The following is a 16,894-nucleotide window of genomic DNA, read 5'->3' as shown; positions in this document are numbered from 1 at the left end:
GGACTGACACTGACAGTGCGACCTTAAGCAAAGAACTCCACTTAACCTGTAAAATCTGTTGGCAAGGGGTGAGCTGCCTACTCAATAAACATATTACGCATATATGTATACAAAAGTAAGGTAAAGAACACAGATCAAAATATATCATACCAAGCTAGAATTTTCAATAGAATGATATTCACTTAGTATATTAATACTTCTTTTAGAAAGGCCTTGCTATACTTAGACAATATATATAAAATGGTCCTTGGGCCCAATCTGTATCCCGGCTCACTAAATTCGGAATACAATCATCTCTACGGAGGAGTTAAACTCAACTCACATACGCATATATCTCAACACATGTGCTTCCGGCTCACAATATTCGGATAGCACTCTCAACTTGGACCATTTCACATATCCATCTAAGCAAGCTCATATTCATTTCTTATCCAACCATTATCCAGTTCAAATATGTGTACAAGGCTCAACATGCCGTATTTACTCATAACACTACAACATACTCAATCATGTTACTTTCGTATCAACCACAATGTATCACAAACACTCAAACATTATCCACATCATTCACATCAGATTCAACAACATCTCACACTCAACAAGTTACAAGGCACAATACATCCATACACATATATAAGCAATATGCTTACCGTCGCTTTTGGTTCGATCTATTCAACACGATCGGGTGTGCGTTCAGTTGCACCTTGCCCTCCTTCAAGTTGTGTCTATCACCTAGTATGCTTCCTAACTTAACTTGTTTGGCTTGACAATGGAAGAAATTGGAAGAGTTTTCTTTGGAGGATGTTAGGGTATGAAAAGGGAAAGTTTGCTGAAGCTTTGGTCGAAATTGTGGCTGGAAAGCATAAAGAATGAGTTGTGTACATCCATTTGAAATGAAGAGGTGCATTTTGTCTCAATCTTGGGTGACATCATGCTTAAGTGAGGTGCTTGTTCACAAAACTCATTTCCAGCCCTCCACAAGTCTAATTTAATCAATTAAGGACATGTTCATTCATTCATTTAATTCCTAACTCAATTAATCAATCGTTACATCTTAATGACACACTAATCGTCTACTAATCGCATGATAATCGCATTATGCATACGAAACTTCCGATGCCAATGAGATGAATCTATATTCAATCATGAAAACATATATGAATGTGGGAAGATGTATATGTTAGGGTTTTAGGGATGTTACAACTACACAGCCTAAGGCAAACTCCACAAGCAACCAAAATAGAGAACATGGTGATTCAGGTGAAGAAGATAACAGACAGACCATCCTAGAACCTTTCTCTCTGACCAAGGAGCAGTACCAGACATTGGTTGCATTGTTACCACAGAATTGCTCAGGCAAATCCCCAGCAACTAGTAGCAGTGTCAACACTTTTGCTAAAGTAGACCACTCTGGTATGACTCTAAACACTATTCCTGGTAAGCTTATCAAACCTTACTGGATAATAGACACTGGAGCCACAGACCACATAGTATGCAATGTTAAATTCTATATGACATACTCCAAGATAGACAATTGTCTGATTGACTTCATGTCTACCTGATATTTGCTAGAATTGTTATAGTTACAAGTGTAGTTACTTCATATTTGGTCTAGAGAAAGATGAACATTGAATTAATCTTCAATATGAAATGTCATATAATGTTTTGGTAATATGCATGCAAACACTAAATCGAAAAGAAAAGTCACTCAGCATCACATCTCAAACAAAAGAATCACTTACATTATGGAAAAAAAGACAAGTCAAAGAAATGAAAACACACTTTCAAATCCAATAAATGGATCCATCGCCAATGAGCAACACTGCCTTTTTGCTCCATTCGGAGAATAATTCTTCTTGCTACTATACTCGTCGGATCTCCCTGAGTTCTGTGTTCGAGTATTATCCTTTACCATGGAAATGTCGTAGGATAAAATTTGGACAGAAGATGGATCATCGTTGGTGCTTGAAACTTTCCAAGGAATACTCCAACTCTCATTTGTTTCATATGTAAATTCATTCTCTTTGGCCTTCCCACATCCATTCATGACTGTTCCTCCAGGTTCTAAGTCTGAAACTATTGTAGCATTGCGGAGCTCAGTCTGATCTTCAGAGAGTAGTTCTCTTGTCAAGATTGAAGACCCTGTTTGCAAAGTCCTCGTTAACCCTGGAAAATTGTCAGCTTTTTCTCGGATGTGACTAAATGTTGTTTCTTCAGTTAACCTTTTGACCTGGCTTGTCTCAGATTGAGAAATATGCTCACCTTCAGTGATCATTGAGGAAAAGGAATAAGAAGCTAAACAAGATTATGGCGCAGAACTATAAGGTAAGAAGAGGCACCTTTGTCATTCTTGACATTTGAGGTAACCAAGTTTCCAGCAGCAGTTACATGCTTTGGGTGCAGATAGTTGTTGATATGTACACTCCGTTTGCTCTCTCTGATATCTGAAGTCAGATTTGGGAAGTGTTGTGATATTCCACTTCCTTCTGAGACTTCAATAACATCCAGCTCAAGGTCCTTCTCACGACGATGCTTTCTCTTGAAAACAATGGCCTCCGTCAATGGAGAACAGGCAGTTCTTAAAGGAGTAAAGAGAGGGAAGTTCTTCGCCTTTTCACGTATGTGGTCAAATATTTCTTGTTCGGATAGGATTCTACAGTTGTCCGCATTCATTTCAACAGCATGATCATCTTCAGATTTTTAAGGACAAAAAGTTATTGGTGAAGACAGGATCAAACAGTCATAAAATATTTAGCATATTTGTTATTAGCTCCATATACCTTCTCCCAACTCTTCGTTTAGGAGTTCAAAACTGGGCCTGTAAGGAGATATTGAAAGGTTTTATTAATACTTGGACAAAAATCTTGCAACTTTGCAAGTGAAAGAAAGAAAACATGTAGTCAGACATGATTGCATCTGATCTGATGGATCAAAATTTTTAGTATTGCAGCTTTAATATCAGGGAACAAACTCCATATACAGATTGTCAGTAGAACAAATTCTCACATCGAGTTGTTTTGTGCTCCAGATTTTGTCAAATTGCAAGTCTTTCCATCAGAAGGATAAGATGGAATTTCATTGTCATCTTCTATGACAAAAACTTTCTGAGGTGGAGGAAAATAAGAAGGCTGCCTAAGTCCGCGATTGTAATTCATGTCTAGACTGTTGTCCTTTATCAGTACACGTTTCTCATGTAAATCAAGACCAACTGCAGGAACATCAAAACAAGTGAAAACAACTCAAACATCTAACAAATTTGAATATTACACACATAATGACAAGGTTTTTACTGTATTCTTCAAAAATAAGATCAGCCTTGACTGTCAGCTTGTGCTTCTGGGGAATTGACAGGAGAATTGTTGCTTTATATGGGCTGCAACGAAAATCATCTTTTAAAAACAGTGAATGACATAACGGTTCACTGAACATTCTGCTTTAACTTATAAACAAACAGTCATATGATAAGCTTCAGCTCCTAAAACTCTGATCTGATTTTCCATAGTAAAATTATTGCATAATAGTTTTGATATTTCTGATCAACTACTTATTGGATGAATAAAATGTTTTTTATTTTTAAGATCGCAATGGAAAAAGGCGTTGTTAAGATATTTCTCTCATAATATCATTATGTCTTGTCTACAACATTTATCTTTACCAACGATTAGAATCGGAGTTTCTAATTCATGGTTACATATTGCTTCTGGAGATCATTATGACTTAGTCTAGAACTTATTTACACGTAAAAATTATAAACTATTTAGGTTATATCTTGTAGGAGGAATGATAAAACATAGGAAAGGGTTCAAGTTTCTCTACCTGGTGAACTCATCAACCCTGTTCCAACCAAGTCAAAATTAAACATAAGTGACTGGAAAAAAGTAATATTTATGTAGAATTAAAAAGAATGTCATTTATACTTCGAAAGTTTTCCTGTTCAAATTTCAAAGTAGTGGGAAATTCATGGGCATATAAGAATATCTTTTAGGAACAAATCCCTTATTATTCTTGAATGGCTGGATTGCTGGAATAGAAATTTATTTGTTTAATAATGTAAAAGAAATAGGCATCACCTTATTTTCTCATGAAAATGAATCAGGTTATCTTCTTCTGCACCAACAATCTGTAACAAAAGAACACAGCGCTCAGGTTCCATTCTTTGAAACAAAAAACAATTCTAACAGAGAAATCTTATTTGTGCTTTCCGTTATATTGTATATACAGTAGCAAGAGTTGAAGTAACTAGAGAAAAACTACTGAGCTTAGCATACCATGTCAGCATAATGTCGTTTAGCTGATTGGATGGGTTGTGATAACCTAGACAGTGTCACTAATAGTTTGGACTTTCCCTGCCTCCGGCAAACAGTTTCCTCAATAGAAATGTTTACTTTTGGAGGTAATGACAAGAGAGAATCCTTGATATGGTTCCCAAATGGGAATTTTCGACCAGTCACTATCTCAATTCTCCTTGGATCAGCCTCAGCTAGTGCATCAAATGATTTAATTCCCATCGAATGTAGAGCCTGAAAGCATAAACATAGAAGAGAAGCATCCCAGACCACAAGAATTCAAAAGAGAAAAAGAAAAGTTTACACAAGACAGATCTATTAAACCTTTGCAGTGACCATTCCGATGCCAGATAATTGCTTCAGCAAGTATGGACTGTCATCCCAGAGTTTCTGATACAATGATTTGGCTAGAAGGATTGAGTTCATAGCTCCTCTATAGTTCTTCTTGAAAATAAAATATTCTTTCATGCACTTGGCAATTCTACTCCCATTTGAACATATAGAATTAAGGTCCTAGGTGCAAACAGCAGGTGTTAATTTCCATAATTAAGGACCTTACAATGATGTATAATCATAACGTTCAATAGTCCACAAAATAAAAACCTGGGTTAGAGATAAATCACGAACTGAAGGATCCCCAGTCAAGCAATCATTTGCCAATACAAATATCTTTTCCTCTCTAGACTGGATACGCCTTTTCCGTTTCCCCTTATCACCATTTACGTGAAAGCGAAGCCGGCTACCTTTATCAATGTTGATATCATTTAGAAGCTTCTTCTCATTGCGTCTGAGTTGTATCCCTTCAATATATCATTCTTTCTGTCAACTAATATAGCAGTAGTAGGCATATATCTATTGTATAGGTACACATACAAGCAAGTTCTTCAGCACGGCAAATAACATTAAGTGCATCTTCCAAACTGCAGTTTTCTGGGGTTTGCATAATGTGTTTCATTGTATCAAATTTCAAATAGTACTTGGTCATCAATCTTCCAGGCTCTAAATACACCAAAGAGGAAAGAAGTTAGAAATTTTATCCATAAAAACTAAAAGATTCAGCTATAGCTCTAGAGTACCTAGTGGTTTCAGAAGGAATGCATCTTCACCATTCCAGATCATTTGGTGGCGTGATAACTCATTTATTTTCTGAATGGATATCTCTGGCATAACATATCATTCGTGAGCAGTGGAAAGGGGGAAACAAAAACAATTCTACCAGTGTATGAAAAGTACCTTGAACATGCTTCTCAATGCGATCTTTAGAAATTCCTTTTATTTCATATTTCTCAGGGTTCTGACATGAGATGCATGAAAAAGTTTGATGTCGTTAAATGTAAACAGGTTATTCCCTGCTGGAATCACTAAGAAACATAATACCTTTTTCATCCTCACATATAAGAATGAGCACTTCATCCACTCAATTGCCCTTGCAACATCAGAAACAGTCAATTGAACTACCTCTGCAGTCAAGTGCTCTGTCACACATGGCAGCAATCTGAAAGGAAATAACTAATCAGAAAATTAACTGAATATGAAACGCTTTCCAAGCTTCAAAACTAATTTTGGAGTTGCATGGTTCGAGCTTACTGTGATTCCACCATTTCACATCCATTTAAGAGATTTTCGTACAGATGGACCTATTTAAGCATGAATTTACAGTTCAGAACGGAAATAGATGGATGTTAAAAGCAAATGCACACAATAAAGGAAGAGAAGAACTAATTTACCGTTTCTCTTCTAGTCATGATTATAACCATTCCTGTATCATCAAATGGAGGTCGACCTGCCCTCCCACACATCTGCATAAATCAAACTATCAGTTTCAAGAAGAGGCCATTCTTGTCTTCTTCCTTTTTGTCTTTTTCTTTTTTTTTTTTGGAAGTTATGATGTAGGTTATGCGGTCGAACCAGGTTCCCCACCTATCCATTTCTGGTTAAAAAATGGTTTGTCTGGTTTTATATGCTTCAATTGACATCCACATTATGCGACTTCATTTTGATTGAATTTTGCCTCTTTACATGTTTCAAAACCTAGAAGAAAATTCTTCGGATAAATAAGATCACCTTAAACCACCATGGATTTTCGATATAGCAACTGAGAGTTCAAGTCATACTATGTGGGTTCACAAAACAGAAGCTGACAATGCCTGGCATATTGAATTATAAACTTATACTACACCAGTTTAAAGCGGCAAAGGAATTTCTTCGCTAGTCCCTCAGACAACAATCCACGAATCTCTCTCTCTTTCTCTCTCTCTCTCTCTATCTCTCTTTCTCTCTTTCATATATGAACAAAAAACACCGCATAAAATATTATAACAGACTCATGGATCTCTTTACATTTTTTAAGCTTATATAGTGGCGTGTATGGGAAGCAAAATACAAGGAGTTTCACACCTGAAGTATTGTGGACCGATCGTACTCCATGTAAAGACCTTTTTCCTTGTTGCTATAACAAAATACAGATTATAGGGATCAGAGGTAAATAGGATTATGTTTTTCATAAATTCAACTGTCCAGTTAAAATGAACACGTGCTTAACATACAAGTGTTGTGTTGATTTTATGACAACTGTATGTGCTGGTAAGTTGATTCCATGAGCAAGGGTGTTTGTAGTGCACAGAACTTGAATATCGCCCTTAAGAAACAGATTCTCAACAAGGCTGCGATCCTTCAAGCAAAGCCCACCATTGTGATAACCAACTGCTAAAATTCTCTTATCAAATTAAAGTATACTGGTTGATATAAATTTGAGTTTAGATATACGTATAGCTCAAAGTTGGTCTCTTACCACCATAAATGATGTAAGATTGCATTTGCTTGTCACTAAACGATAGTGAAGCTTCCCTTAGCCTTTCTTGTTGTTCTTTGTCTTTAATGAATGGATTTGAATATCCAAAGGTCATTGCTATCTGAGACAGTCGCTGTGCTGCTTCTTGTGCTCCCTTTCTAGTTGAACAGAATACAAGAGCAGATTGCCCTCTTGAAAATTGCATCAGAATATCTGCATGGAAGTTATAATCATATATGTTCTCTTTCCTAAGCTAACATCATCATTACAAGTTGTCTTCATGTTTATGCTTACCGAAAATATAGTTTTGAAGGCGCTGGAAATGAAGGGGAAAGAATCATCAGAAAAATGATGGTTATTTGGCTTCCCCACATAAGGGATATCTTTCGAAAATAAACAAAAGTAAATCATCGGAAGAAATATAGTTTGAGCAGTTACCTTTTCAAATAGAAAATCATTCTTTGCTGGTGTGTAGCCTGCAAAGGTACATAGTAAATCAAGACAACAAAAGACAACAAAGCAACTTGTATATCAATGTTTATATAAGTCAAGCCCTAAAAAATTGTCATATGCCTAAAATCGTGTGAAGGAAATGAAAATGCAGAAATGATCCTTCAGTCAGTTGTGATCATCAAAATTAGTAAAATTATGCTTTCAATGAGAACAATTTTGATATGGGATAAACCAAGGTGGGCTTACCAAAAACTTTAGTTGTCAACTTTACAGGCCTCATTTCTTCTCCGAACCTATAAATAATGGCAACAAAATATGCAATGAGCTTATAGGAGGTGAAGAGAAGCACACACAGAATAGCACAAAAGTTACCTCTTAATTCCTTGCACCGGAACATCGAGCCATTCAGCTTCATTTGATGACATGGCATAAAAAAATTATTGAATAATTATGCAATGACATTGCTTGGATCTAAAAACTAAAGTGTCCGATAACATAAATCCTTTAGCAAATAGCAACCATAGATATAAGTTCTACCAATGTCCTCAATGTTTGGAATTGTGGCTGAAACTGCCAGAAGTCGGACACTAGATAAAGGACTTGAATTCATTTCAGGGTTGCGAGAAAGCATTTTTATTCTACTAACTATTGCCTCCAAAGCTGCTCCACGTGGATCACTCAGGAGATGAACCTCATCAATAAGTAGAAGTGCAATGTCACTAAAAAAGCTCAAGCCACCATCCTTTATTCGATATCTAGTCACAGCATCAAATTTCTACAGAGAAAATTATGCCATTGAGAATATACATAAAGAAAGAAAGATGATTAAATTCATTATATATATATATATATAAAAGTTTGGTTTCTTAATATATGATTAAATTCATTATATATATATATATATATATAAACAAATCAATCATATATTAAGAAACCAAACTGGAAGTAGCATGCTTCCAATTGGAACATGAATTGTAATTTAGGTGGTCCATCCCAATCAATTGTGAGAAGGCATTGGTGATTTGAATTATACTTCTATTTTCAGATGCTCTCTGTATTCTTATGTGAATTTGGTTATAACTGGAAGTCAATGCCTTCCATAAATTTGCATACTGACCTCAGGAGTAGTTAGAATAATATCTGCTTCTTGTACAGTCTTTATGTTGTAAAATTCATTGTCACCTGTCAACTCCAAGCAGTTTATTCCCCACGATCCAAATTTCTGATTCCAATCCCTGAGCTTCTCCTGAACTAAAGCCTTAGACGGCGCTGTGTAGATCTTCAAACCACGTGAAGAAAAGGTAAAGGTAGAGAGTAACTGGCATGCTATTAAGTGAGAACACAGATAGACTTCTAGCACAACAATTGAATCAGATAGAAGAGAATCATATTGTTGTGCAACAATTAGTAAAAACAACTGTAAAATTGGGCATCACTTCCTGAAGTGGAGAGAAAACATAAACATAAAGCAGGAAAAATCAATGTTAAAGCAAATAGGTGACTCAGGTATGAGGATATATGCTTTTTACTTTTCTTAAGAAAACAGAATGTACTGCAAAATCTACAAGGCAGCTCAAGTACGAGGGTGTATAATCTTTAAGGAAAAAGAAAAATCAGCATAAGTTTTTTCTACATATACTGTATTACAAAATTAGAGTACAAAAAAATAAAAAATAAAATAAAATTATACATCTTCAAACTCATTGGTGTCATTGTGTTTGGAGACTTACTGTTTTTAGAGTTCCCTTGATGTGGATAAACCTCCCTTCAGATATGAACCTTGAAAGAAGCCTCAATATACAAAGCTCAAAAAGTACTGTTTTACCACTTCCAGTTGGTGCAGAAATAACCATATTTACATCGGAATGAAAACATACAGGAAAGCATTCACTTTGCAATGAATTGAAATATCTGCACAGACACACACAAGTACTGAAAATGTAACGTACTCTCTATTAATAAAGCCACCATGTTGGTTGAAGAAACATGGTAAAAGCCAATTAAGCGATAAACCAACTGTATGAGATCATTTTGTACCTGGTGCAATATAAAAAATTGAAAGACGTGGGATTTTGTTGACACAAGGAAAATGAGAAACAAATTGGGAAGTTCCCTAGCATATACCGTCTGGAATTAAAATTTTGACAATATCTTACGAAATCACAAGAAGAAAGTAGCTATTCGCAGTCGTGTGCATTGACCTAATAACTATAAGTGGAATTTAAGGTAATCATTCCAACTGTAAGCACGTCAGATCGACCTTGTATACTGTTAAAAGTGGCTATTGGTAGTACCTGAAACTGAAAACAGAACGAAATGGTGCTGGCAAATCTGACACAGACTTCAATGTATATGAATCCATTATCGACATTGTTTACTGTTAAAAGCCAAAAATCACAGCTATTAGTAAGATCGAAACAAATTAACGTACAGCAATTAGTATAATGGTAATGGTGTTAGCATAAGCCACGATAACGTTTCCAGAGAAAGGAAAATTGAATATGATACACATGAATTTTTTGTGAAGCTTTATGGAAATTCGTTGCTCCTTGCTACAAATTAGAAGACGAAACATGAAAATAAAAAGGTCAAATTATGTAGTAACCAAAATTAAGTAATCAAATGAACGAGAATACTATCGTTACTAATAAAAAATTCGCGATCTCTTCTTAAACATACATTAATGGCGAAGCGAGAGAGCCGAGAATGCAGAGAAGGAAAATCCAGGTGTGGCGACGGAAAGGATTGGTCCGCTTCCGTTACTATGAAATTTGAAAAAGAAAGGACAAACACTAAGAAAGAGCGCCAAGCGAGCGGGCACAAGTAAACTGGGTCGAAGATGGGCTTGGTCTTTTATATTAGTCCATGTGGGTTGGCCTAGGTCGAGTTTGTCGTAATCAACTTCTAAAAATATTTTAAAAACTTCAATACTCTTAACTTTGTACCTGATTTGGCTTACGTGTCCAGACCGTGATGATGATGATCCTACGAAATAGTGTGCAGGTTAGATGGAGTCAGAGTCCAGCAAACCCGCTCTGATGCTTAAGTCAGTTTATGATTAGGATCGAATGGAAGGGTATGAACTAGTTTGAAATAGTAGTTAAAGTATCGCACAGTAGTTAAAGTATCGAACCTTGTGTCTATACCTGTCTATTTATAGTGTTCAATTAGGTTTAAGGTTGTCACCTCCTTAGGAATCCTTATGGAACTAGGATTCATAATCCCTTAAGGAGTCTGAATCCTTTGTTGCATTGGATTCCAGAAGATTTCTTTGTGTCTGGAGGTCTGAATCCTGTTACCCACGTTGGCCTGCTTTTCATTGGGCTTGAACCACTATGGACACATCTGGACTGCTGAAGTGGGTCACAGGCCATCATAGATGTCGTTTTGGACCTTCATTACTTTGGACTTGTGCCGTAATAAGGATGGTACTGACGTCATACATGTGACATCATTTAGCACATATCAAATACGAATAATTTGTTTAGCAATTAATACAAATATTATTGTACTAATTAATAGCAGAAGAATATATAGAGTTTTCTTAGAGGAAATAAAGCTAAATGGTCTCCAAATAATATATCTGAAAATAGGGTTGTAAATGAGCTGAGCCATTCGGTGTTTGGTTTGATAAAATCTCGATCATATTCGGTTCGATTTATAAACGAACGAGCTTGAGTCGAAACTCGACTCGAAAGCTCGCGAGCAGACTCGATTATAGGTTTATAAACAAGCTCATGAGCAAGCTCGATCATCATGTTCGTGAGTAAGCTTGATTTGATTATTCTTTTAATGATAATATTTCTATAAAGGAAAAAATGTAAAACAAACGTAGTTTTATGTAAACTTTAGTTTTGTAGATTTCAAAACTATTTAGTTTTGTGTTTAAAAAATTCAAATCAATATAATTAATAAACATATTAATGAGTTGTTCGTGAGCGTCATGAACTGGATTATCGAGCTGCTCGTGAGAAAAACTCGTTAATAAATTCACGAACAACTCATGATCAGCTCACGAACAAAATATTAAGCATGAATTCGTCAGTTTTCTAACGAGCCATGTATAAGTAGGCTAAAACTCGTCTCGCTTACAATTTTACTTACAAAGTATTAATTCAAAATAGCAAAAACTCACAAAAAACATTCTAAGATGACATAGAATATTCAAAATAACATAAAACAAATAAGTTAATTATTTTAAAAAATAAATAAATTAAGTTTAAATTCTATTTCTATTAAATTGAAATTCTATTTGATTCTATTTCTAATAAATTCTATTAATATTAAAATATTAAAATATCTTTATAATTTGAATATTTCTATCTAATATTGATTTCTTATTTATTAATATTTATTTCTTTTTTTAATTTTTTTATATTAATATTTATTTCTAATATTTATTTCTATTTAAATAGTTGAAATAAAATTAAAAAAATGAAATGGAATGTTAAAATAAGAAATAAAGCAAAAAAAAAAAAAAATCAAAACTGGAAAGAAACTTCGAGTAATATCAGTTATTTATTCCGCTTCCTCCATATTTAATCAAGTGGTCATGCTAGAGATATAAAAGTTAGAAATAATAGGTATTGTAATAGGTATTCTTATGATCAGTTTAATATATAGACATCTATACTATCTATACTATATTCTAATTCTGTAGAAACAATGCTGATGTGTCATTCAGTTAGAGTATTAACTGCTGACGTGTCTTTATATTAGATTCTTTTTTCAAATTTCCATTTCTCATAGAGTTCTTCTTCTCACATGTACGGTTTCTCCTTCCCATTCGGTTTCTTCTTCCCATGATATGCCTAGCGGTTTCTATCCCACACGTTCTACTTTATGTCCACAACTACACGGGATAATTTTCCTATCTCCATTCACTTTCAATTGGTTGTTCAATTTTGTGTTCATCCTGCGATTATGTATTCATCCTCACTTTCGGTTCGTTCTTCAATTTTGCATTCATCATGCGATTATGTGTTCATCCTGGTTTTCATGCAATTTGTCAGGGTTTTCTCATCTCTTATGATTCATATGGTTGGTGAGTGAATTTCTCATGTATCATTGTTCCAAATTTGTTTATGGAGTTGCAATGTCCATGTTTTTGTAAAGGCTAGATAATTATGATGATAATTCTAATTCTGCTCCAGTTTTGCAGGGGAGTTCTTTCTGATTATAATGTGAAGATTCAGTTCCTAGTCTATGTTATCATCCTCGAATAAAGGGTCTATGGGATAAACATTTGGTTTTGTTTCCTCAAATTAGTATTTCAGAAATCCTTCTAATTTGTGTTTTTAAATAACTTGATTTCGAAAATCGGAAAATGGAGATTCATGGTTTTCCGATTGGATTTTGTTTTTTTTTTCATCATCTCTTTTTGATAATTTCCTAATGCTTTTTATTTTCTGCTCGGCTCAAGGTATTGATTCTACCACATGACTTCACTTGCAGTAAAAGGGTTGCAATTGTTGCAAGTGGGCCATTTGGCTTGGCTTGGCTGCTGCTGATCAACGGAATAGAATGGCTAGAGAAGGCTTCAGTTTTGTCGCCAATGCTAATGTTGGAATTGGTTTTGGTATTAGATAATCCAAATTGCAAATTTGTTAATGCTCAATTGTTCCAATGAAATTGTTTACAGAATTATTTTGGTCCTAGACTTTTAATTATCTTTTTTGGGCTCCTCATCCTTTTGTTTCATTGTGTTTTTATCTTTCTTAGATTAGATTTATAATAAGAGCTCTCCACCATTAATGAATTCGTTAGTGACTATGCTCTTGATTGCATACGGTCTCTATAGGGCTTCCACTTGCAAAAATGGTCAGTTCCATTTATCTTTTGTCTTCTCTTTGATTTTTGGTAAATCTATTTCACCTATATGCTATCAGGAGTTGTTTCTCTAACATGGCATGGTTGTACTTCGGTTCAACCATGATGTTTATATATAGTTGCATAAATACATTTACCATTAAATAATTATATCTTTTTTTAATGTTATGAGTTATTTTCATGGTTCACTTGATTTTTACTCCATTTTACATTGGTTTCAAGTCTTTATTTCTTATGCATTTGTGTTTTTTTTTTTTTTTTTTTTTGTAAATTGATTTTTCTCGGTTTTACATTTGTCTCAAGTCTTCAGAATTCGAGTATTGTTTGGCCAACACCAACTTTTTTTACATTTTCTGTAATCCTCACAACCTCCTGAAACACCAACACCAACTGTTAGGACCATTTTTTTGGCCAAACAACTAAACATCCAAGCAAATAATTCAATTATGAATTGAGAGTTTATCATCACCTTTAATTTGCATATGAATTCAGAGTTTATCTTTCTTAGCTAATAATTCAATTCTCATCTGCATTTGCTTTTCCATCTCTTAGTCATGGTCCATGAAATATAAGGTTTATAATCACATTTGAGAAGAAATTCATGTGTCCATCCAAGCAAAAAGAACAAGCAAGGTAATTTGATTGGTTTTCTAAATGCTTAAATTATTCAAGCTGGAAAGTATTTCCAACTCATATAACATGTATTCTGAGACAAGATAACATTTGATACTGACATATATTGCCTTAGTAAGGTGCAATTGATGAAATAGTACAATTATTTAAAAAGAGTTATTAAACGTATATTGTGAGCTTTATTTGAAAAAGCATGTCCACATAGAACTGACTAACATTTTTCTTTAAAATCTCACAAACTAACGTATTAAGATTGACGGTAGATTACATTCATGGCCATTTAACTTTACCTCAATTAAATTTTTCACCAATAAATTTCAAAATATAATATAAAAACCATTTAATTTTGTACTTTCTAATATTATGGCTATTAAAGTAGACGTTAATTAAAATTTAGTGGTCATAACATTAGAAAGTGTAAAGTCATTTGATTTTTACGTTACTTTTTTATGTTAGTGGCCCTAATATAAGTAGGGATAAAATTCACTGAGTTAGGTCCATTGCACCCGGTCCACTGTAGAAGTTCTCCACTGACTATAGATATAACTTATTCTAACATTGCCAATGATAAATAATTTATTAGTCACCTCATTTTTACCTAACACTGTTTAGTCTCCATATTTTGAAAAACACATTATAAGGTTCCTTATCTTTAATACGTGAACTCTAAATAATTATATAAATTTTTGTTCATTAAAAAACTATTACAATAAATTTTAATAATTATATATTCAATAAAAATTTAATACGTGAGCTCTAAATATCTATAAAATGGTGACAAAATCAAATAAAAAACCCGTGCAAAGCACGGGTCCGAGACTAGTTTTATTTAATGATTCATATTCTAAGTTGGGCTAATTTTCATAAGTAATCAAATCACTTACATATTCTTCTGAATTATATGTATTTGTATGTTTAATTTGGAAAAATTATAGAGATATGCAACAAACTATTTGTATTGAAAACATTCCTTTAATGAATTCCCTGGGAAATTTTCTAATAAATGGAATATACATATTGTAATCAATCAAATATTACAAAGTTCCAATATTTATTAACACTCAAAATTGAATCACTATGGAATTTCAGTATATATCGGGACTATAATATCATATTTATCATGCACTTTTGGGTCCTAAGGCTCTTAAAGAATCTTTTTTTTTTTTTGGTAATGGATGGAGAGATAGAAATAAAATGGCATCCACTCCATCCTTGACTACTGTCACTCTCGAGAGGCAGGAGGATATTTTGGAGCTGCCCACACAGTTAAAAAGGTGCTTCATGTTAGGGATTATAATTAGTTAATCAATTGTAGCGCTACGGAATTGCGGTTTAAAATTTATTTATAATCTCTTTTGTTTAATCTTAGTCCGTTAACCATTGATTGAATAAAATCGTTTTGATCATTTTAAGGATATAAACATACCTGGTCTGTCTCTTCTAGAGTTGGCTGAAGAATCCACAAGGTCGTCTATCTCCATAGTCAGGTACACAAACAACTATCGAGCTAGAACCGGTGCTACCCGAAGAACGAAACAAGAATGAAACAATACGGGTGAGGTGTGTATGGTGTTGGCTGAAATTCTCTTTTAGCAAAAGAGGGGTGGCCGAAAATTAATACTTAGGTTAGGGTTTAATTGTATTTCACACTACAACATTTTCTCTTTCACATGACACAATATATATGACAGACATTTATTTTCGTGCCATCTAAATGTTTTTCATGACACTGTATTAAATTTCTTTCATCTAAAAGCTTAAGTGAAAAGTACCTCAAATTACATGTAGCTTTACAATGGCACGTGTCTTTCATCCCATAAAACCTAATTTTGACAAAAAAAAATATCTATCATTTTCAGATGACACTTATTAAATTACACTGTCATTGTTGTAATTAAAGAAAAATCTAAAATTTTCTAACTTTCGCAGCCGGAGCAAAAAGTATCCAAAATAATACTGCTCAAATTGTGGTATAAAAGACACTCTAAAAACCCTGATGGGGTGTTTGTTAGTAGGGATAAAGACACATGAATATGGATACAAAAACTGAGATGAGTTATCTCATGTTTGTTTTAGAGATAGGTTAGGGAGATAAAAGAGGGATATGAGTCTTACCCCTTAAATCCTATATCCATGAGGGGGTGGTATAAGGAAGTGGGATAAGCTCTTGCGATTTTAATAGAATGAAAAAGTCCATCTTAACCCTCAAATTAATGTTACGTAGTTTAAATAAGGTTAAAATAGTAAAATGTATTATTTTATCTCTATCCATATCCCACATACCAAACATTGAATAATAATTCTCGACTATCATATTTTTATCCTTATCCCAACCATTTATCCTTATCCTTATCCCAACCTTTATCCTTATCCCTATCCCAATAGAATACCAAGCGCCCCCTAATTTTTTTCCACCATCTATAACTCAAGTTTCTCCATCTTCATCTCACTTTTCTTTCTGCAAAATCCTAACATTCCCCTAAATTACTAAATAGTGAGACATGGAGAAATAAGCGAGTATGAGAACTTGAGCCTGTTCGTTTATAGTTTTCCACTTCAAGCCTTCAATATTGCCGGTCCCCATTTAGGCCCTAGTTGTTGGAGTTTAGTGTCCTAAAAGACAATTGTTTTAGGATATAAATATTAATGAATAAATTGTTTATTTAATCATTTGTTTAATCAGATATATAGCTTTAAAATATAACTATATATAAAGGCACAAATCTTTCATAAAGAAAGTAATCCTAAGTTTATTTAAGTAGTTATAAAGTGTTCATACAAGCATGAAGTGAGACTATACTTTATAATAGACCAATAAACTTAAAATCAACCCAAGTCAAGTAATATGTTATAGGGGTTGGGATATTACTGTTGAGACTTGCATGTAACAATGTTTTCTGTC

General features: G+C 34.0%; 1 protein-coding gene across 4 annotated transcripts; it reads right to left on the bottom strand.

Moving 5' to 3' along the window:
* Nucleotides 1–1,628: 1,628 nt before the first annotated feature.
* Nucleotides 1,629–10,286, bottom strand: LOC136232818 (DExH-box ATP-dependent RNA helicase DExH17). 4 transcript variants are annotated; one of them, XM_066022244.1, is made up of 29 exons: nt 10,210–10,241; nt 10,039–10,082; nt 9,825–9,907; nt 9,261–9,441; nt 8,648–8,809; nt 8,068–8,305; nt 7,903–7,939; nt 7,777–7,823; nt 7,516–7,553; nt 7,372–7,393; nt 7,078–7,290; nt 6,833–6,989; nt 6,684–6,735; nt 6,014–6,085; nt 5,874–5,923; nt 5,664–5,781; nt 5,520–5,580; nt 5,363–5,446; nt 5,160–5,285; nt 4,890–5,086; nt 4,611–4,799; nt 4,269–4,520; nt 4,071–4,120; nt 3,817–3,834; nt 3,291–3,373; nt 3,007–3,208; nt 2,781–2,818; nt 2,340–2,690; nt 1,629–2,262 (listed from the first exon to the last, which is right to left on the bottom strand). In XM_066022244.1, the coding sequence occupies exons 3-29, from the start codon at nt 9,899–9,901 to the stop codon at nt 1,763–1,765; spliced, it is 3,615 nt and encodes a 1,204-aa protein (XP_065878316.1). In that variant the 5' UTR covers nt 9,902–9,907; nt 10,039–10,082; nt 10,210–10,241; the 3' UTR covers nt 1,629–1,762. The 4 variants fall into 4 exon arrangements, with proteins under 4 accessions (XP_065878316.1, XP_065878317.1, XP_065878315.1 ...); XM_066022245.1 differs by lacking the exon at nt 10,039–10,082 and having other exon boundaries at nt 10,210–10,286; XM_066022243.1 differs by having other exon boundaries at nt 9,825–10,082; nt 10,210–10,273.
* Nucleotides 10,287–16,894: the final 6,608 nt, after the last annotated feature.

This window comes from Euphorbia lathyris, chromosome 6 (genome assembly GCF_963576675.1).
Source record: "Euphorbia lathyris chromosome 6, ddEupLath1.1, whole genome shotgun sequence".
Lineage (NCBI taxonomy): Eukaryota > Viridiplantae > Streptophyta > Magnoliopsida > Malpighiales > Euphorbiaceae > Euphorbia > Euphorbia lathyris.
The sequence above is the reverse complement of the archived record's forward strand: the minus strand, read 5'-3'. Positions and strand labels throughout refer to the sequence as shown.